This window comes from Schistocerca cancellata, chromosome 5 (assembly GCF_023864275.1).
Source record: "Schistocerca cancellata isolate TAMUIC-IGC-003103 chromosome 5, iqSchCanc2.1, whole genome shotgun sequence".
NCBI classification, from domain to species: domain Eukaryota; kingdom Metazoa; phylum Arthropoda; class Insecta; order Orthoptera; family Acrididae; genus Schistocerca; species Schistocerca cancellata.
Window position 1 is genome coordinate 28329394 of NC_064630.1, and position 23684 is coordinate 28353077.

Consider the following 23684-nt stretch of genomic DNA (forward strand, 5'->3'; position numbering starts at 1 on the left):
GGTTCACATAGCATTTCTGTAACACTTGGTCGTTGATTGAAACAACTGGTAACAAATCTAGCAGCATGCTTTGAAATTGCTTTAATGTCTGCCTTTAATCCGACATGGTGGAGATCCCAAATATTTGAGCAGTACTCAGGAATGGGTCGCACACAAGCATCCTATATGCGAATTGCTCTGTAGATGAGCTACACTTTCCTAAAACTCTCCTAATACACCAAAGTCGACCATTCCCCTTCCCTACTACCACCCTTACATGCTCATTCTATTTCATATAGTTTTGCAACATTAAACATAGATACTTAATTGATGTGACTGTGTCAATCAGCACACCACAATACTGCATTCGAACATTATGGGATTGTTTTACACACTCATCTACGTTAACTTACACTTCTCTACATTTAGAGCAAGCTGTTATTCACCACACCAAATGGACATTCTGTCCGAGTAATCGTATATCCTTCTACAGTCATCAGCAAAGAATCACAGATTGCTGCTCATCCTTTCCCTTAGATTGTTTATGTATATACAGTTTCTTCAGAAATTTTGGTCTTCATATAGGTACAGTCGATTCAAAGTCTAGTATTTCAGAGTCAGTAATACCTAATGAAGAATCACCTCGGTGATGTCATGTACAGTAAACAATCTGTCTTTTTTCCTTAGTCTCCTTTTTATAATGCAAAAATCCCTACCACAAGGTAAGAAACTTCAGTCTCACTAAATTTCCCAGGATTGGTTAGGTACAACAGAAATCTGCGGAGAGTCTGATTCTTATTCTGGGTTGAGCAGTTGTCTCATGATAGACAACGTTTGGCGTATTCTTGTGGTGTACTCTTGAAATTGTATTACAAGTAATTGGTAAACACTACTGTTTTTTTTTTCCCCCCCGAACAGTACTGATAATGTTATCTAAGCTTTATTTACAAAGAGGCATGAGTCGCAACTGAGGCCACCTCATTTTTAAAAGAGCATGCGTCACTGACTGGCTGTCTTATAAAAATAATTTTTTTCAGAATCCTATAGAATGTACACTGACACACTGATACTCGTTTAATGTCAGTTTGAGCAGTTATAAATGTAGTATCTGAAGCAGTAGCAAACTCACAATCACCAAATTACAGAGTGATTCTGTTTTAAAAATACACGATTCGAGTTCATATCTTATTTCTATGGAAGTCTTTCTCAATTTCATAATTAATTTGGCTGTCTCTTTTCTCGCTGTCAGGAATGTTTTGTAGTTGTCCTCTGTCTTCTCCTTGTTCCAATTGTTGTATGCACCCTGTCACGATTAGATACAATGTTCACATTCCTTATTCTATCAAGGGTTCTGTTCCCCTTTCTGCAGAGGAATTAATATTTGCGCCACTTTGATCAATTTGCTTTCAACAGCTGTTTGACTGTTTTTCTCTAATTCTTCCATGAAAGATAGTTGGGTCCTGCTAGTGTCAAATTTGGAGATTTGATTCCTCTCTCTCTCTCTCTCTCTCTCTCTCTCTCTCTTTGTGAACCTCTCAGGTTTTAAATGCAGTACTATTCTCATCAGGGTCAATTTGGAATTCAGTTATGAATGAGTTCGGTGATCTCCACATCATCTGTTTTGCTGGTTTCTATTTAAAGTGTGTTGACATGATTTTATCATCGAATATTCTGCACAGTTAAACTAACCTATGTCTGTTTTGGTTGGTCCATTTACGTGCTGGGAATTCTTCAGTTGTTTTTCTGTACTTTTTTTCTTTATTTGTTTACCTTTAAGTTGAAGCCGCGTAACAGGATTCTGACATGGTTTTGTTGAATTTTACATACTATATCATTTACTGTTTCCAATGATTTATTATTATTATTATTGTTGTTTTTGTTGTTGTTAGCAATAACTCTATCTGTATTAGCTACTAGGTGGATTGAGTAGCTCTGTCGTTGCTGATGCCAGCACCAATCCCACATAAAGGAGGAGGATGATGGACAACACCCAGATACCATCTTGAGGCAACTTCTTCGGTTAACATTCGTAGTTGTAAATCACAACTTACTTCAAAAATTAAATATGGGAAAGTCCTTTGGGGGAAAAAAGTTCTACTGTCAAACAGAGGAATAAAACATAAATAGGCTACTTAGGTAGCCATGTAGATGACAGCAAAGACTTAAAGAATTTGCTGTGACCCAAACATTTACCAGTGCAGAATAACAGGATCAAGCTTAATCAAATCGACTATATCGCAACACACGCAATATCAGTTCTTTGAATGGTAATGATTTTATACACGGGCGTAGAATTTCCCGGCGCCTTAGAAAACGAAACACAGGGAAAAAAACACATTTTGGAAAGATCTTTGATGAGCAGCAGCATGTACGCTGCATATTTTCGTATTACGGAAGTATAAATTCGAATTCCACCAAACACTGCATGTTACTTTCCGAAGCATTGAAATCGAGACTGCCATGCACTTTTGTAAGCCAGGCACAGCTCATGTCACGTGATCTCACAAGCCAATGATAGCGGGTATTCAGAGCTGAGGACATGTGATTTAGTCAGCCACTAGCAACATCACTGTTAAGTAGCGTGAAAACACAAACAGAAAAAGCTAAAGGTTTAAATTAATATACATAGTGTTGCTATACGAAACACAAAGAGCTTTCACATATAATAATGGCCTATAAGATTAATACGCTGCAAGAGAAGCTAAGCTTTCACATATAATGTTGTTCTTTTATGCGCTTAACACAACGTAAGATATATCACACAAATGTGTCAGTAAAATTTTTAATAACGACATAAATGTCTGATCTTCTGGGCTAGAAATTCATCTAAATGGCTCGTCATCAAAGAGTTGATTTTTAAATGAGAGTCAAACGCTCTGTGATTTAAGAAATTCATCGTACATTCTCGCAAATAGTTCAACTTGCATAAAAGGAAATTTACTTTGATAGCAACGCTTTTGAAGCCACGATTAGGAATATCTTCCCGCAACCTATTAGAAATAGGTTCGTTTCTGCAGTTGCCAGAGAGTGCCAGATGCCAGGCGTCACCGCGCTTGCGCAGCTACGATGTCATAGGGAGCCCGTGTGTTCGTATGTGTGAAACATTAAAAGATCTTACATTATGTCATAAAAGAAACAAGACATCAGAGGATACTCCAAGAGCATCAGAATTTCGTGACCCATACTAAAATGTACACATTTAAAGTGCATATTTAAAGTGCACATTTGTATGTCCAGATTCCCAGTGAAGTAGGCCACGACCTGATATTAAGCTTTTCAATGTAGTTTTCGGGATGTAAATTTTCTTGGAGTATCAGTACTATGATATCTCATGTTTGGTTTTTTATTATGGCATAATACCATACGTGCTGGAAGTTGAAAATGTGTGTGCAGCGAACAGTGTGTAGAATTAAACACTTCGTTTCAAATATGTTGTTTATCTCAGCGTAAAAGATTAATAAAGGAAAATTTCTTTAGAAAACAGACAAAAATGTCATTGTTCTGCAAGGCAATTAATGCTTGACTGTCAGAAAAGTGGAAATAAAATCAAATCTGCAACTAACAACACATTTTAGCCTTCCGTAATTATGCGAATGTATTTTAATTCGCTTGATAGCCCCTGGCCACAGAAATCTGTTTCGAGAGCAGTAAACGAAGAGGAAACAGCAAAATCACTAAAATGTAAACATGGGTCACGTGGAGACTACCCAGTTCCCCACTATAACTCTGACTGCTCCGCCCATCAGCCCCGTATCTACAATATTTCCGATCCGGGGCAATACCCCGCCACAGCCTCGAGCATTTGAGATAGGACGTCAAAAACTAGAGAAATAAAATCGAATTTTCAAAAATATATTAATTTTGTAGTGCACATCTTTCTGAAGACGTCTAATGCATAAAATATATGTGTTCGAGGAAATGTAAGACGTGTTATTTGGTCGTAAGTGTGCCAAAGTGTGGTGCCACACCTCTTCATACAGCATTCTCCTATCGCACGTCGTCACTGTATTTTGCTCTGTGGAATTGAAAAATGTATATTTTGTAATGGATGCCATCAAACCATATTCAGGACAGGGGAAATTAAAATGTCCTGTGGTGCCTCTCCTGCTTACAGTTGGCCGGTTTGACATCCTGCTCCTCTTTTTCATTTTTTTTCTTTTTTCTTATTAAAAAAAAATGATCTCTTCAGAATATTTGCACTCTTTATTCCCTATCAGCTTACAACTTGCTGCTTTGTGTGACATAAAATTAAATATAGGATACATAAAACCAGTAAAGACATGAGACAAGCAAGACAATACACATTTCTTCAATCCTTAGCTCCTAGAATTTCTCTCTCTCTAATCTTGCTACAGCTTTACATGGCGCGCTTTCCTTTCTGTAAAAGAATCTGTTACCTCATCAAAGTTTGTCAGATGTTTTGCTACATGAAAAATCGAAATGTCGTCTAATACTAAAAAAGCTGTTAATACAAATAGGACCCAAGACTGGTGTGGTTTCTCGATCTGATTACATCTATCCTGTCACTCTCTGCTAGATAAAAACAAAATAGGCCTTTCTAATACTGCAACAATTGTTAACACACACCAAATAAATGAGACTGTTTTGGCACAAATGGTCTTTTTTAACGACAGAATATAATTCACAAAGTACCAATATCAAATGCCTATTAGGCCTACTATAAGCAAAAAGCTTTAATTTAGGAAATAGTTTCACACTTCATTCATACGCTCCAGTTTTTCAAGCATGAGATCGAAAAGTAGTAGTACATAATTTTTATGCAAACTTGGAATTGTCATATTGTTCCACAATTTGTGTGATGTCTCCGTTTCTTTCCTTCCTCGTTCTAACAAAGAGTCTTGTTATCACTAATTCTGTAACTATTCCTGTCAATGTCAAAGCTTATTTGCTGGTTAATTTCACTAACTCTGCCAGAATCACCAGTTTAGTTATCCCTCGGTTGTTCTCCAGTTAGGAGTTGTTACATGTTCATACAATGCGTTTTCTGTGCTACTTCCAGAATAGAACTTACAGCGGCTGCTACCTGGGGACTGTACAACAGGCCCTTACTATTATAGCGATCTGACCAAAAATGTTCTGTCAAAATTTCACTTTCTTGGATACGCCGAGAAGGTAATACGTAATCGCCGGCCGCAGTGGCCGAGCGGTTTTAGGCGCTTCAGTCTGGAACCGCGTGACCGCTACAGTCACAGGTTCAAATCCTGCCTCGGGCATGGATGTGTGTGATGTTCTTAGGTTAGTTAGGTTTAAGTAGTTCTAAGTTCTAGGGGACTGATGACCTCAGATGCTAAGTCCCATAGTGCTCAGAGCCATTTTAATACATAATCTTTCTTACCTGTTATTCATTTATTTCCACTCCGGTAGTCTGAATCTATGGATTTCGCTAGTAATTATAACAATGCTCATCATTCGCTAAACCAATCAACCACACAATCAAACAGTGGTTGGCATTCATCCATTCAGCCTTACTACGCTCAGCTCGTATAGCCCCTTTTGCCTGTGGGAAAGTTTGTTTCTACATGTGACGAGGATTCCCCTGACAGAGACATCATGTACACTATGCACGGATTCACAAATCAACTTACGATTCATTCAGAAATCAACTTAGAATGTGTTAAAAAATGTTCAAAAACTGACAGGGATGCGTTTCAAAGTCATATTAATAATCAATAGACTAATGTGCACTAGATGCTAGGCGCTTTGTGAAACAAGGTTTTTTCCCCTCAAGAATATGAATTTGCCCCCCCCCCCCCCCCCCCCCCCTCCAGATCAGGACCTGCTGCGCATGCATGAATCTGGCACCTTGGGCACTCCAGTAAAATTTTTCCCAGTAGCATCTAGTTGCTAGCTGCTTACTGTGACTGCCTACACAGCCAACAGCCACATTCCTGTAGCCAGAAGCGTGAGAAGCTACTGCTCAACTGCGCATACCCATGATCCCACTCGTAACTGTTAAAACGAATATAATGTAAACAGTTGTAATGTCACGCTCATCAGGGGGCAATTTGCTGCTATGAAGCATTGCATAGTCTTCCTAAATACTTTGACATATTTTGCTGCTGGCAGACGCTTATATGAGCCACTGTGTTTTGTTGTTATATATGACACATTTCCTTTGCAGTTTAAGTTTTATTTTCGTTTTTTCTCTCGTTCATGTTTTATTGCTGCAGTATTACTCTGCAGTAGCGGGATACAGTAATATCCTTTGTTACAGTATCTGTTCTTACCAGTCAAAATTACAAAAATTTAACTGAAAACAAAAACAATGAAAAATTCCCGGAATTCTAAAAAATTTCCGGGTTTTTCCCGATTTTCTCCCAGATGAAAAAATTCCCGGGTTTTTCCCGGATCTCCCAGTTGTCCTGGGTCGTATACACGCTGATAAATAAACGAACAATTGGGAGGGTGATCTCATATAAAGATGGAAGTTGAGGTCTGAGAAAATGAAGAACTACTGGGCCAAAAGGAAAATGAAAAACAGATTGTTTAAAATTGACCAAAACTGATCCAATCAAGATCATAAAATATAAATAAACAAATATTATGACAATTATTTGTAGATGTCGAACTATACATCAATGGCATGAAGGAAAGTTTCCAAACAGTACATGTCTCTTTTGGCAAGGAAGAAAAACTTTTGCAACTTAACATGGAATTAAACTTCTGCCCCTTTATGTAGAAAGCCTCAAGGTTGACCATTCAGCTACAGTGACTGTATCTATATCTAATAATAGCATATTTTATTTGCAAAAAAGCTTTTACACTTCTTGGAACTAATTTAAAATACAGACAAAAAGATTTTTGCATAATATTCCAAGTATAAGTCTTCTTCTGTGTGTACTCAAAGTAATCTAGAAAAAAATGGTATGTTCCATTTCATTCACATAAATGCTGTGCTAGACTGACAATGTGCCACCACTTTTTGTGCTGTCAAATGAACATGAAATTTTATTCTCTTGTCATTAAATTAACAACCATATTATTTTTATACGGATATAATTCCCAGAGCCATAATTCAGTCTTCGATAAGGATGCTGTAAGTCTAAAACATGTCAGAGAACCTCAGTATGGAATATTTTAGAAGAAGTATTGACTAAGAGAAAGCTTTATCCAAAATGGATGCGACATTTGTTGAATGCTGGCCAAAATCAAATGCAATAACAAATTTTTCAACCATGTTTGGGTTATTATGAAAAGACCTCCAACTGATTTTGTGTGTTGACTTGTTGCAGTGGGTGAGATGTGTGCCCCATCATTTCAGGCCAGGAACAAAACAACCATCAGTGAGTGGAACCTAGTCGCCCAACATAAAAAAGACTTTTGCTTTCATCTGTCGAAAGTGTGGAAGACAATTTTTAAGTGTGGAAGACAATGTTTTCTTGGATGCACACAGGGTTCTTCTTACTGGTCACCCATCAGTGAGTACTTGGCGATAACTATGTATGACTTCTGGACAACTGAATGAAACAAATATGAGAGCAGAGGAATGCCACACCAAAAAAAGAAGAAAATAATTCATCTACAGGAAAGGTGTGTTGGGGATGGGGAAACTGAGGATTTCAAGCACAGAAATTTGTGTCTGGAACATGTATTGAATGCAATGAAGGCAAGTGTGTGCACATATTATACAGACTTCTCTTTCAGAAATGGAACCTACTCACCTGAAACATATTATCACACAAAGTGAATTTATTTAGAAGTGGACTGCATCAAAAAATAGGTGGGTTTTTGGATAATAACAAACATAATCTGTTTTTATCTGGCATTCAGTTTTTCACCAGGATCTTGTATTTAAAAGGAAGTATGAAGTGCACAATTTGAAGAATAGCATAACCTGGTACAATGAGAATATAAAAAATACATATAATTCTATATAAAGCCCATTATAGTTACTTTCTACAATGAATGCTATAAAATAATTCTTTTGGGTATTTATTTGTACTAAACATATTTAGAAGGCAACATGGTAACTCCAAAGTGCTAGTTTGTCTCCATTATTTGTGGTAACACATAACTGGATGATAAAATTATTGTAACTTACCGCAACAGTGCCCTGTCTTGGATATTTTGTCGATGCGACATATGAAGCTTTAACGGTGAGGACTACAGCATTCATCAAGTTCTTTGCTGCTTGGATAAGTGATGTAGCGCTGTCCAGCTGAAGAAAAACAAGAAACATCATTTTTATGGAAAATTTGCACAGAAGCAATGATAATTCATCCATCCCACTTACACACACAGACATCCACACTAATATTATAAAGGCGAAAGTAACTCCATCTACTACATCTTCACAATTAAACTTCTGAACAGACTTTGATGAAATCTAGTATGGAGATAGCTTGAAGGCTGAGGAGAAAAAAATGTTGATTCCTAAGAGGATGAAGTACAGAATACAAGATCTATTTTCTTTTATTATATCAGTGAACACAAACCATGTTAAAAAATTATTAAACTTGTTGTATAATGTACACACTACATAACACATGGCAACATGAATATCACAGGGCATAGATGAGTGCTCCTGCCCATGTCCCTCTGCACGCACCGCTTGGCAGCAACGCTATGCATGCTGCATTGTCAACTATTGGAGCATTTTGGGGAAGGGAGGGGGGGAAGGGGGAAAGCACTACAAGCTATGCTTAACCGATCATTGTAAAAGAGCTGGTGAGCAAAGTTTACCCTGAACTGCAAGCAAATATGGGAAATAAAGAATAGTTGTGAGAAAGGGCAATTTTGGCACTGTGTAATGAATTTGTAGGATTGATAAATGGAAAAATTATGTCACAAATAGAAAGAGATATTGTAGAATATCTGTCTGTCGATAATAATATGCACATTGAATGAATCACATCACATCCACTCTTTGGAATTGTTCGGAGTGCCTTTTCATTAACTGAGGTCAAAGGTTGGTGTTCAAGTCCTCCTAATGAGAAATCTTGATGTGACCAGATTGTGTAATGGGTCAAAATTTTGTTAGGGTTAGTTAGTAGAGTGTGCTCCCTGCCGCCGTTGGATAAGCAGCTGCAGCAGCAAGTCGTATACTCCTAGCTCACTCATTTGTTACATAGTTTAATTCTTAATTTCTTTGCGTGTTTTTGGTACTTGCATTGTTTAATTCATAAATTTCGGGCGTATTATAGTATTTGAGAGTTGTAGCATCGCGTTTTAGTACCTGAATAGTGTAAATTCGCGTAGTCGTCTGTCAACTGTTTTTGTTTTGAACGGCCAGTGTCGGTTGGTCACAGTCAGTGTGCTCCCTGCCGCCGTTGGATAAGCAGCTGCAGCAGCAAGTCGTATACTCCTAGCTCACTCACTTGTTACATAGTTTAATTCTTAATTTCTTTGCGTGTTTTTGGTACTTGCATTGTTTAATTCATAAATTTCGGGCGTATTATAGTATTTGAGAGTTGTAGCATCGCGTTTTAGTACCTGAATAGTGTAAATTCGCGTAGTCGTCTGTCAACTGTTTTTGTTTTGAACGGCCAGTGTCGATTGGTCACAGTCAGTGTGCTCCCTGCCGCCGTTGGATAAGCAGCTGCAGCAGCAAGTCGTATACTCCTAGCTCACTCATTTGTTACATAGTTTAATTCTTAATTTCTTTGCGTGTTTTTGGTACTTGCATTGTTTAATTCATAAATTTCGGGCGTATTATAGTATTTGAGAGTTGTAGCATCACGTTTTAGTACTCGAATAGTGTTAAATCGCGTAGTCTCCTTCCGCCGCCGAGCAGTGTGTCAGCAGTGCACAAGTGGCAGCATTACTGCATTTACTAGGCAATCTTGTATTTTAATAACCGCTTCAATTTTGTGTCGTTTTGTTTGCGCTCTCTGTAGATTAGTTCAGACGTTCTTTGCACAGTTTTTAGCATGGATAGGGACTGCAACTGCTGTGTTCGGATGCAGGCTGAGTTGGCATCCCTTCGCTCCCAGCTTCAGGCAGTGTTGGCTTCGGTCACACAGCTTGAGGCTGTTGCCAATGGGCATCACTGTGGGGGTCCGGATGGGGGTTTGTTGGGGACGGCCAGCTCGTCCCACGCATCCCCCGATCGGACTACGACTGTGGTTGCCCGGGATACTGCCCGCATTGAGGCTGATCCCTCACCTGTGGTAGAGTGGGAGGTCGTCTCAAGGTGTGGCAGGGGGCGAAAGACATTCCGGAGGGCTGAACGGAAGGCCTCTCCAGTTTGTCTGACGAACCGGTTTCAGGCTCTGTCTCAGGCTGATACTGATCTTCAGCCTGACATGGCTGCTTGTCCTGTTCCAGAGGTTGCCCCTCAGTCTGCAAGATCCGGGCAGTCGCAGAGGGTGGGCTTACTGGTAGTTGGGAGCTCCAACGTCAGGCGCGTAATGGGGCCCCTTAGGGATATGGCAGCAAGGGAGGGGAAGAAAACCAAAGTGCACTCCGTGTGCATACCGGGGGGAGTCATTCCAGATGTGGAAAGGGTCCTTCCGGATGCCATGAAGGGTACAGGGTGCACCCATCTGCAGGTGGTCGCTCATGTCGGCACCAATGATGTGTGTCGCTATGGATCGGAGGAAATCCTCTCTGGCTTCCGGCGGCTATCTGATTTGGTGAAGACTGCCAGTCTCGCTAGCGGGATGAAAGCAGAGCTCACCATCTGCAGCATCGTCGACAGGACTGACTGCGGACCTTTGGTACAGAGCCGAGTGGAGGGTCTGAATCAGAGGTTGAGACGGTTCTGCGACCATGTGGGCTGCAGATTCCTCGACTTGCGCCATAGGGTGGTGGGGTTTCGGGTTCCGCTGGATAGGTCAGGAGTCCACTACACGCAACAAGCGGCTACACGGGTAGCAGGGGTTGTGTGGCGTGGGCTGGGCGGTTTTTTAGGTTAGATGGCCTCGGGCAAGTGCAGAAAGGGCAACAGCCTCAACGGGTGTGGGGCAAAGTCAGGACATGCGGGGACCAAGCAGCAATCGGTATTGTAATTGTAAACTGTCGAAGCTGCGTTGGTAAAGTACCGGAACTTCAAGCGCTGATAGAAAGCACCGAAGCTGAAATCGTTATAGGTACAGAAAGCTGGCTGAAGCCAGAGATAAATTCTGCCGAAATTTTTACAAAGGCACAGACGGTGTTTAGAAAGGATAGATTGCATGCAACCGGTAGCGGAGTGTTCGTCGCTGTTAGTAGTAGTTTATCCTGTAGTGAAGTAGAAGTGGATAGTTCCTGTGAATTATTATGGGTGGAGGTTACACTCAACAACCGAGCAAGGTTAATAATTGGCTCCTTTTACCGACCCCCCGACTCAGCAGCATTAGTGGCAGAACAACTGAGAGAAAATTTGGAATACATTTCACATAAATTTTCTCAGCATGTTATGGTCTTAGGTGGAGATTTCAATTTACCAGATATAGACTGGGACACTCAGATGTTTAGGACGGGTGGTAGGGACAGAGCATCGAGTGACATTATACTGAGTGCACTATCCGAAAATTACCTCGAGCAATTAAACAGAGAACCGACTCGTGGAGATAACATCTTGGACCTACTGATAACAAACAGACCCGAACTTTTCGACTCTGTAAGTGCAGAACAGGGAATCAGTGATCATAAGGCCGTTGCAGCATCCCTGAATATGGAAGTTAATAGGAATATAAAAAAAGGGAGGAAGGTTTATCTGTTTAGCAAGAGTAATAGAAGGCAGATTTCAGACTACCTAACAGATCAAAACGAAAATTTCTGTTCCGACACTGACAATGTTGAGTGTTTATGGAAAAAGTTCAAGGCAACCGTTAAATGCGTTTTAGACAGGTACGTGCCGAGCAAAACTGTGAGGGACGGGAAAAACCCACCGTGGTACAACAACAAAGTTAGGAAACTACTGCGAAAGCAAAGAGAGCTTCACTCCAAGTTTAAACGCAGCCAAAACCTCTCAGACAAACAGAAGCTAAACGATGTCAAAGTTAGCGTAAGGAGGGCTATGCGTGAAGCGTTCAGTGAATTCGAAAGTAAAATACTAGGTACCGACTTGACAGAAAATCCTAGGAAGTTCTGGTCTTACGTTAAATCAGTAAGTGGCTCGAAACATCATGTCCAGACACTCTGGGATGATGATGGCATTGAAACAGAGGATGACAAGCGTAAAGCTGAAATACTAAACACCTTTTTCCAAAGCTGTTTCACAGAGGAAGACCGCACTGCAGTTCCTTCTCTAAATCCTCGCACCAACGAAAAAATGGCTGACATTGAAATAAGTGTCCAAGGAATAGAAAAGCAACTGGAATCACTCAACAGAGGAAAGTCCACTGGACCTGACGGGATACCAATTCGATTCTACACAGAGTACGCGAAAGAACTTGCCCCCCTTCTAACAGCCGTGTACCGCAAGTCTCTAGAGGAACAGAAGGTTCCAAATGATTGGAAAAGAGCACAGGTAGTCCCAGTCTTCAAGAAGGGTCGTCGAGCAGATGCGCAAAACTATAGACCTATCTCTCTGACGTCGATCTGTTGTAGAATTTTAGAACATGTCTTTTGCTCGAGTATGATGTCGTTTTTGGAAACTCAGAATCTACTATGTAGGAATCAACATGGATTCCGGAAACAGCGATCGTGTGAAACCCAACTCGCATTATTTGTTCATGAAACCCAGAAAATATTAGATACAGGCTCCCAGGTAGATGCCATTTTCCTTGACTTCCGGAAGGCGTTCGATACAGTTCCGCACTGTCGTCTGATAAACAAAGTAAGAGCCTACGGAATATCAGACCAGCTGTGTGGCTGGATTGAAGAGTTTTTAGCAAACAGAACACAGCATGTTGTTCTCAATGGAGAGACATCTACAGACGTTAAAGTAACCTCTGGCGTGCCACAGGGGAGTGTTATGGGACCATTGCTTTTCACAATATATATAAATGACCTAGTAGATAGTGTCGGAAGTTCCATGCGGCTTTTCGCGGATGATGCTGTAGTATACAGAGAAGTTGCAGCATTAGAAAATTGTAGCGAAATGCAGGAAGATCTGCAGCGGATAGTCACTTGGTGCAGGGAGTGGCAACTGACCCTTAACATAGACAAATGTAATGTATTGCGAATACATAGAAAGAAGGATCCTTTATTGTATGATTATATGATAGCGGAACAAACACTGGTAGCAGTTACTTCTGTAAAATATCTGGGAGTATGCGTGCGGAACGATCTGAAGTGGAATGATCATATAAAATTAATTGTTGGTAAGGCGGGTACCAGGTTGAGATTCATTGGGAGAGTCCTTAGAAAATGTAGTCCATCAACAAAGGAGGTGGCTTACAAAACACTCGTTCGACCTATACTTGAGTATTGCTCATCAGTGTGGGATCCGTACCAGATCGGGTTGACGGAGGAGATAGAGAAGATCCAAAGAAGAGCGGCGCGTTTCGTCACAGGGTTATTTGGTAACCGTGATAGCGTTACGGAGATGTTTAACAAACTCAAGTGGCAGACTCTGCAAGAGAGGCGCTCTGCATCGCGGTGTAGCTTGCTCGCCAGGTTTCGAGAGGGTGCGTTTCTGGATGAGGTATCGAATATATTGCTTCCCCCTACTTATACCTCCCGAGGAGATCACGAATGTAAAATTAGAGAGATTAGAGCGCGCACAGAGGCTTTCAGACAGTCGTTCTTCCCGCGAACCATACGCGACTGGAACAGGAAAGGGAGATAATGACAGTGGCACGTAAAGTGCCCTCCGCCACACACCGTTGGGTGGCTTGCAGAGTATAAATGTAGATGTAGATGTAGATGTAGACTTTACTTTGATAGTGATGAAGCGGTGCAAGCAGAGGTGAGGTAGTGGATCCGTCAACGGAGTCAAACATTCTACAATGGCGGTATCAAAAAACTGATCTCACGTTGGGAGAAACGTGTTCGTCGCTTGGGTGACTATGTTGAGAAACAAATATGTAGTCATGAAGAATAAATATGTAGAATGTTAAAAACGTTTTATTTAAAAAGCCTTGAGTTTTCACGTAAAATATTGAGAGTCATTTCTTCGCAGCACACCCTCGTATATTAGTATGCTTGATAACGACACAGTATTCGAAACTCGTCAATCGCACGACAAATAATTGATATTGAGATCTGGAAACGACAATCTTTGCTTCCATTCCATCGTTGCGGCTGATACATCAACCAGTGTACGATTTGAGATAAAAGTAGTCTTGGTATTTTTCTCAGGCACTGTTTTCTTTTAACGAAATTTTTGGGGCCTATGGCCCTGCGTATAAACAAGATCTTCACAACAAAATGGGCTGCTTCATTCACCCTGTGGTCATGGGCACGTACAAACAGGATAGCGCCTTTCTGCCATTCTGTCACGTCTTCATGTAGACGTTACTGCATAGATTCCATTAAACCGACTGGTACATAATCCACATCACTGTCATGACGTAAGTTAGCAATTGAGGGTCACGCAACAGGTACCAGTTCTTCAACATCTACAGTGCTTCTAAGTAATCAGTGTGCTCTTTTAGAGTGGTGGCTAGTAATTTGTACGGTGAGCTGATACTGTTAGGTATGTGTTTGCGTGGTAGCAGAATGAATGAAAGGGAGAAGATGGAAACGGGTTCTATCACATAGCCTACTCACAGAAAAGCACAACGATGCGCTTCTCCTCAGACTGTCAACAACTTGTGCTCTGTCAGTATGCCAATGTGGGCTAGTTTATAATTTAACACAGGACGTTGGCGAACGATTTCCTGATTACGGTATGTACGCCGGCGCCTCTCCTCGTTTGGCTGAAGAAATTCTAACGATGAAAATATTTCAGCAGCGGCACTGGTATAGTATGCCGATGTTGATTCCTTAACGTTTTCTGCCAAATCAGCTGGGTCATTTCTGACACTGCTGCGCAAATTAATACATTTTTATTTGCTTTGCCTTCGTTAGCATACAACCATTGTCCTTAGGACCAATGCCTGCAAGTCGGTAAGAGCATTCCCTATTTCGCTTACGTCAATCTGTTGTAGAATAATGGAACATGTTTTGTGTTCTCGTATTATGACGTTCTTAGATAATACAAATCTCCTTCATCATAACCAACATGGATTCCGCAAACAGAGATCATGTGAAACTCAGCTCGCCCTATTTGCCCAAGAAATTCACAGTGCCGTAGACACTGGCGAGCAGATTGATGCCGTATTCCTGGACTTCAGGAAGGCATTTGATACGGTTCCGCACTTACGTTTAGTGAAAAAAATACGAGCTTACGGAATATCGGACCAGGTTTGTGATTGGATTCAGGATTTCCTAGAAGAAAGAACACAACATGTCATTCTTAACGGTTCAAAATCTGCAGATGTAGAGGTAATTTCGGGAGTACCGCAAGGAAGCGTGATAGGACCTTTATTGTTTACAATATACATAAATGACTTAGTTGACAACATCGGTAGCTCCGTGAGGCTATTTGCAGATGACACGGTTGTCTACAAAAAAGTAGCAACATCAGAAGAATCGTACGTAATCCAGGAAGACCTGCAGAGGATTAATGCATGGTGCGACAGCTGGCAGCTTTCCCTAAACGTAGATAAATGTAATATAATGCGCATACATAGGGGCAGAAATCCATTCCAGTACGATTATGCCATAGGTGGTAAATCATTGGAAGCGGTAACGACCGTAAAATACTTAGGAGTTACTATCCGGAGCGATCTGAAGTGGAATGATCACATAAAACAAATAGTGGGAAAAGCAGGCGCCAGGTTGAGATTCATAGGAAGAATTCTAAGAAAATGTGACTCATCGACGAAAGAAGTAGCTTACAAAACGCTTGTTCGTCCGATTCTTGAGTATTGCTCATCAGTATGGGACCCTTACCAGGTTGGATTAATAGAAGAGATAGACATGATCCAGCGAAAAGCAGCGCGATTCGTCATGGGGACATTTAGTCAGCGCGAGAGCGTTACGGAGATGCTGAACAAGCTCCAGTGGCGGACACTTCAAGAAAGGCGTTACGCAATACGGAGAGGTTTATTATCGAAATTACGAGAGAGCACATTCCGGGAAGAGATGGGCAACATATTACTACCGCCCACATATATCTCGCGTAATGATCACAACGAAAAGATCCGAGAAATTAGAGCAAATACGGAGACTTACAAGCAGTCGTTCTTCCCACGCACAATTCGTGAATGGAACAGGGAAGGGGGGATCAGATAGTGGTACAATAAGTACCCTCCGCCACACACCGTAAGGTGGCTCGCGGAGTATAGATGTAGATGTAGATGTAGATGTAGTTAGTTAGTGGTACAGTTACAGGGGAAAGTATTCCAATTTAATGAATCCCTATTATACCAACAGACTCACCTTTTCAATTTAAAAGATTACAATTATCACTAAAATTTGCTTTTGGAATGACCGTGAATAACATGCAAGGGCTAACACTCAAAGTTGCTGGTGTGTGTTTAGAAAAACTTTGTTTTTCTAATGGATAACTCTATATAGGTGTGCTTATGTGTGTCCAACCCACAAAATCCTTAAGTCCTTGCAAGAACCAAAACATTGTTTATGGAACTGTGTTAGGAGCATGCAGTAAGTAATTGGTAAGAAATAAAAATTTGTGTAGTTTTCAGTGTTTTCTAACTAAGCTTCGGCACACAGCAAAATAATAAAAACACTCATAACATACCTATATACTGGCACTACATATATTTATACACATACACATTATAGACACAGTTATTCATAAATTACTAGCTTGCTTACTCACCATCATTCATCATAAAAAAACTACTGATATGCGAACACAGTCCAGGGTCAAAGCTAGTCTGTTATAAATCCCTTACTTTCAGTGTGAAGAATACCTTGTTACTTTATAAAATGGCATGATGTGATACGAAATGGAGATAATTGCTTAATTTGAAAGTAGGATGATAATTTTCAAAAATATACAAAGAGGTATTGTTTCACTGAATTTTTGTCGTATGTTCATTGGCTTTATGAAATTCGATATATCAATTTTCAACCTCCGATCAGATAGGAAGGATACTGTTAAAACCTTACTATTCCTAACATAACTGATCTGTTTCTTGCATAGTTTCATTAACTATGTATTATAAAGAAGAAGAAAAGCAAAAAGCTTTTACACCACCCCTTTCCTTACCTACCAACAAATTTCAAAGCCGTATCACATTTAATACTTTTGGTTAATGATACCAATTGACTGATTTCATATTGCTGAAGTTGTTGTCACAACATGAATGTTAAGATACTTGCATGGAGTCATCCGTTTGGCTTTACGTAGAACAAAGTACTCATCCAAATTCACTCATGTACTGGAACAATATAACTCTGAATGACTTTACAGCACACTTATTTTTATTTATTTCCAGTTTTTATTTTTGCACTAAACTCTCCTTAAGACATTATCTCAGTTCTTAACTACATGTTTTATTGCTACTGCTAACTACATTTCTCTAGTACCAGCTCATCTACCACTGGTGTACAACTTACAATGAAACATTAAGTCAATTCTGAAACAAAATGTGGTAACTGTAAACACAGAAACAATGAAAACAGAAACAATCTGCACGATGTCACACTCAATATAATATACTTACGCCAGAAACTATAAGCTCTCCACTAATATTCTGAACATCAGCCTTCACTTTAGATGTAATGTTCATCTGGTGACAATATAGAGCAATCCTCTGTAAGTAAGCCAACAGATCTTTCTTTGTCGATGATTCAGGGCACTGGTCAGCTATCTGTCTAGTAAGTTTGTCCAGTTTTGTTCCAGCTTCAGAAATTTTCTTTGCTGCATTTATAACGTCCATTGTTGTTTTCAACGGTCCCCGACCACTGCAGAATAAGAAAAGAAATAGTTGCAGCAAGATACAACAAAACTGGTATAGCAAACCCAATAGCCATCATTCTGAGTGCATCATGTTATGAGTGCTTGAAATTTATATAAATATCTTGAAAAGACATAAATATCAGAGAACTCACAACTGTCAGTATCTTTTCAGCTTTCTGCTCTCTTAAATCATTCTTTTCCCCTTTCAAGTTACCTTAATCCCTCATCTACCTTATTTAATTAATTCGTTGAACTTTTCTTCTATCAACTCAAATAACCAACAGCTTCTGACACTGCAGACTGTTGATGAATGTCTGTGCATATGGACTAGGTGTCCAGATATGTGAGTGGCTCGAAGACTTCTTAAGTAATAGTACCCCGTACACTGTACCTGACAGCAAGTGTTCATCATAAACAAGGGCACAGTCAGGAAAGCCCGGGGGAAGTGTGACACAACTGCTCTTATTCTCTATATAGGTAAATGATCTGGCAGACAGGGTGAACAGCAATTTGTGGCTGTTCACTGATGACACTGTGGTGTACAGAAAGGTGTTGGCATTGAGTGACTGTAGGAGGATACACAATGACTTAACACAGAACTTTTAGCTGGGAGATGAATAACAGCTTACTCTAATGTAAAAAAGTAAGTTAATGCAGATGAATAAGAAAACAATCCTATAAAATTTGAACACAGCATCAGTTGTTGCTGCTTGACATAGTCACATCAATTAAATATCTGGGCATAATGTTGCAAAGCAATATGAAATGGAACAAGCACATCAGGTTGACAGTACGGAAGACAAATGGCTAATTTCATTTTAATGGGACAATTTGGGGAAAGTGTAGTTCATCTATAAAGGAGATGGCATATATAACACTACCGTGACAGATTGTCAAGTACTGCTCGAGCATTAAGGATCCCCACCAAATCAGATTAAAGGCTTGCTGCTAGATTTATTACCTGTACGTTCGATCAGTGCGCAAGTATTATGGAGGTGCTCCATGAACTCAAATGGGAATCCCAGGAAGGAGAACAGCATTCTCTTCACAAGGTACTACACGGGAAAATTAAAGAACCGGCATTTGAGGGCAACTGCAAAACAATTCTACTGCCACCAATGTATATTTCACCAAAGGACCATGAAGATAAGAGAAATTAGGGTTCGTACAGAAGCATCCAGACAATCAATATACCCCTCACTTTATTTGCAAGTAGAACAGGAAGGAAATGAATAGTAGTGGTATGTGGTATCCTTCACTATGGCGGCTTGCAGAGTACGTATGTAGATGCAGAAGTGCATTACAAAAACTTGTTGATTTTAAATTTGGCAGTCAGCTTCACTTCCAATGCTGTTGGGATGGAGGAAGGGAGGGAGGCATTTAAACTGTGGGGAGGAGAGAGACAACAAGTACAAACATCAAAAAATTCTATTCTGAAAGTTGTTACATATTTGCACAAATGGTTATAATTAAAGTGCAGCTACTCACAAACATTCAATGCGGGCTGTAATTATCACATTGCAGCTAAACTTAGTAAGTATGCTAACAAGATAATGTAGAACCAATTTATGCTGAAAGAAATATAGTTCCAATTTTGGCCACCACGTGCAAATCTGGCACTGTACGGCATCTCTGACAGTCGTACTCAATAAACAGTGTAAGTGGTGGTTAATAATAAAATCGACATTATGCCTTTCTCACTTGTGTGACCTTTTCTGCCCATATTCTGTTCCTAATCCGGACACAGCACTAGATATGCACCTGGTAGCCAAAAATTGTAAATAATATTTTTCTCTGGGAGCCTATTAAGCCTTTCTCTGCTACAGACATGCTTTTTGCATTCAGTGCTGAGGTGGCTTTTGCTATGGCTGTACTGCTTCCCAAACGCTGGTGTCTGTGCTGAGAGAAGGCATTCCAGCCAATATAAAATACTTATCATCCGATGTTTCGAGAACTATGAGATGAAAAAATTTGATTTTTGCACATGCAGCAGCAGCAGGGGAACACATATGCAAAAGGATTTAACTTTTACAAGTTTTCTGAGCCAGTGGCTTGTAAAAATTAAATCCTTTTGTGTGTGTGTGTGTGTGTGTGTGTGTGTGTGTGTGTTTCCCCCTGCCGCCACTTGGTGAGTAGATTTTTTTTATCTATCCATTTACATTATATTACCAAGTCTGATGTCTTTGCTAGATAAAGGACTGAATTTCTTTTTGTTACATGCCATAGTTAGCAGAGGTAAAATTGCATTGGTTAAACTTTGCACACGGTCGATTTTAGCTGTTACATTGCAGTGAATGAAATGTAGGTAAGATATCAAAATTTCATTTAAAACTTAGAGCAGAAGAATATCTCATTTCCATCTCAAGTTATTCGGTTTTATATCCAAAGGATGGCCACACCCAATGCATCCATTCACATCCTTGTGCATTGCAAATTATGTGGTCATAACAATCACATCTCAAACGGTTCAAGACATCAAAATGAGGGTTTTTGCAAATGGTAGCACATAATGGGGCACATACACTGATAAGCCAAAACATTAGACCACTCCCATCATGATGTTGGATGCTGCCTGGTGGCATTATGGACCTATGATGCAGTAATGTAAGTATGTAAGCAGATTAAATACAGATGGGTGGTCACCCTGGTGAAGATATGGGTTGCAAATGGTGAAATCCATTGAGACAAGTGACTTTGCCAAAGGCAGCTTATTATTACACAGAGTCTGTGAACGAGTATCTCAAAAACAGCGAAGCTAATCGAATCTTCACGTGCCACTACTGTCAGCATCTAAAGAAAGAGGTAGAACAGCAACAAAATTGCCACTAGGCACTGAATGGTTGGACATACACAACCCTTCACACAATATCGGATTTGGAGGCTTATCTGCTCTGTAAAGTAGGATAGTTGCCTATGGCACAATGCTGGTGCACACACAAGTGTTTTGGAGCAGCACAAGGTTCATCATACATTATTGAACATGGAGCTCCACAGTAGACCACCCCCAATGTGTTCACACATTGACCCTGCGACTTCTTCAGTTACGATTGCAGTGGGCATGGGGCCATCGGGATTCAACCGTCGATCAATGGAAATGTGCCGGCTCTTCTGGCTGGTTGGTCGGTCGGTTGATTCAGGGTAGGGGACCAAACAGAGAGGTCACTGGTCCCATCGGATTAGGGAAGGGTGGGGGAGGAAGTCGGCCGGGCCGTTTCACAGGAACCATCCCAGCATTTACCTGAAGAGATTTAGGGAAATCACAGAAAACCTAAATCAGAATGGCCAGACATAGGTTTGAACCATCATCATCCTGAATGTGAGTCCAGTGTGTTAACCATCTGCCACCTCACTCTGTACAGCTCTTCTGGTGAATCACATTTTTGGTACACTGGGTCAATGGTCGTCTCCACAAACACAATCATTGAGATGAATGGCGGGTCAAAACATTCAGAGCAACACAGGTGAAGGCTGGTAGGAGCAGTATTATGCTATGGAAGACATTCTCCTGTACTTGCATGGGACCTGTAGTAGTAATCGAAAACACACTGACAGCTACGAATCACCTGCATCCCTTCATATTAGATGTCTTCATCGAAGACGATGTCATCTTTTAGCAGTATAATTATCTGTGTCTTGGAGCCACAACCATGCTACAGTATTTTGAGGAGCATTATAGTGAACTTGTGTTGATGTCTCAGTGACCAAATATGCCTGATGTAAATCCTATTGAACCCATCTGGACCGCTATCAGGCACCATCACTGTGTATGCAAATCAGCAGTCCCATTATTTATGCAACTTACATGAACTGTGCAAAGACATCTAATGCCACGTACCTTCATAAACCTACCAACAAACTGTAGGATCCCTCATATGCAGAATCAGTTATGTATTTCGTACCAAATATGAACAAACAACCTATTAAGCAGGTGGTCATAATGTTTTGGCTCATCAGTGTGTGTTGTATGAGAAATACTCAAAACTTTTTTATTCACCGAGATGGAATAACTTTTTCTCAGCAGTGAGAGGTCGGCAGCTCAGGAGGCATTTACACATCCACAGCTCTGTAGGGAAACCTAAGTGGCACACATATACACATCCACACTGCCTGGGAAACTGTGTAGCGGGACGTGCATAATGCCCACAGCAGTGAAATGGTTAAAAGGGTTAAGGAGTGGGCCAAAAGACAATGTTTTTTTTATCTTCATTCTTTCTTTCCTCATTTAAAAAAAGGCCTTACAAATGTGTGATACATTTAAGATCGAAGAGCAAATGGAAATGAAAAGCACAAACGAAAAATGCTCACAAGAGACTCAGAGATGCAAAGAATGAAACAGAGCATTTAAGTTTATCATCACAACAGTTTTCTACAGCTTTGTGTACCTTAATTCCAAGGAATAAGATTTCTCCATAAACAATTCTTCTTGGAAAAAATATTAACTTGCCCTGACATTTCAGCAAACTAGGCCTGTTATGGCAGAAAATTGTTAAGTGTATAATCTTGAAATTCATGACCTTGGGAGTGAGGAGTTCACTGTGTTTACGTGACATCAATGGGATCAGATGAAATTAGGTCACACAATGTTTGATGCTACAATGAGAAACTGAATAATGAAGTGAAGGAGGTTTCAGCACATTATGACAATTTTTGAGGAAAAAAAAAATAATTTTCAAAACTGCTACATTCGGATTAGGTTGTAAGTAGTATTGCTACCCACCTCAGAATCGAAAGTTGTCACTTTTGAGAGTGTGGAGGATGATTCTTGGGGTTGTGTGTGAGCTTTTGTACTAGGAGGCATGATTACTGCAAAAACATGTGGTTCACTAATGCCACGCATTGCATTTCCAAAAATGGTTTAAATTTTTGACAATATCAGTCAGGTATTTATTTATTTATATCAGTGTTTCATTACTAAAACTGTCTTAAGTTACTATAAACTAGTTTACTTTCCGTATTCGTGTGTTGTGTCATAGATGCAACTATCAGTAGTGGCATGATGGTTACAGAGTCAAGAAACTTAAACTTGTACAAAATTCAGAGAACATTCTAGTTGATAGATGCTATAAACTGTATGCACTTATAATCCACTTGCAAAGATACTTTCGTACATGTATCACGTCGCGAGATCAAGTGAACAACAGTGCCACAAAGCAGTTATGCATACCATAAGATCACAGGCATCCTTGGTGTGAGCCAATCTTAATTACAAGGAGCTGTCATATATATCAAAAGCAGAACTCAGTATTCAGATAATAGAAGTGTTAGCTAATGAACAACATGGCAATAGGTTGCAAGGTACTGTAAACAGAACACTGTGGCTCAAGTGTTAATTACATTTTTGTGGCTACTGTATAATTAAAACAATTTGTGAACACGGCAGCCCACATTTACATGTTTCCTGGTAAAATATGTGTGGATCTTTACCCCATGACAAAGGTCTTCATTAAGTGTATGCTTCCTCAATGTGCATTTAGTTAAACAATTACAGGACCTAATTTATAACTGTGCATTGCAGCAAGAAGTAGAAAAGTGCTCAAGGGAAAACAGGTACATGTGATCTAAGCAACACACTCATTAAATATTCTTTGTGTGTGTGTGTGTGTGTGTGTGTGTGTGTGTGTGTGTGTGTGTGTGTGTGTGTATGTGGGTGGGTTGGTGTGTGTGTGTGTGTGTGTGTGTGTGTGTGTGTGTGTGTGTGTGTGTCTGTGTGTGTTTCATTCAGGGCACAGGCTATGAGGTATAAACATGTATGAGGAGGAAAGCAGCAAATACCTTTACCTCCCTTCAACTTCACCAATAAGACAAAGAATGAACTTCTTGTTTCAAAAGCCAGAGGTGCTGTTAATCAATTTTATTTATATATGCCTGTACTAGGAGCTATACCTCTTGAATGAAAGTA

The 23684-nt window shown here is 40.1% G+C and overlaps 1 protein-coding gene across 3 annotated transcripts in view; it reads right to left on the bottom strand.

The window, feature by feature from the left end:
* LOC126187828 (catenin alpha) overlaps positions 1-23684 on the bottom strand; it is a 145905-nt gene that overhangs the window by 3601 nt on the left and 118620 nt on the right. For all 3 annotated transcript variants that reach the window (XM_049929128.1, XM_049929127.1, XM_049929129.1), the window contains 2 exons: positions 17550-17790; positions 8042-8158 (listed from right to left, as the gene is read on the bottom strand). In XM_049929128.1, the coding sequence (XP_049785085.1) occupies positions 8042-8158; positions 17550-17790 (358 nt within the window). The remainder of the gene's footprint in view (positions 1-8041; positions 8159-17549; positions 17791-23684) is intronic.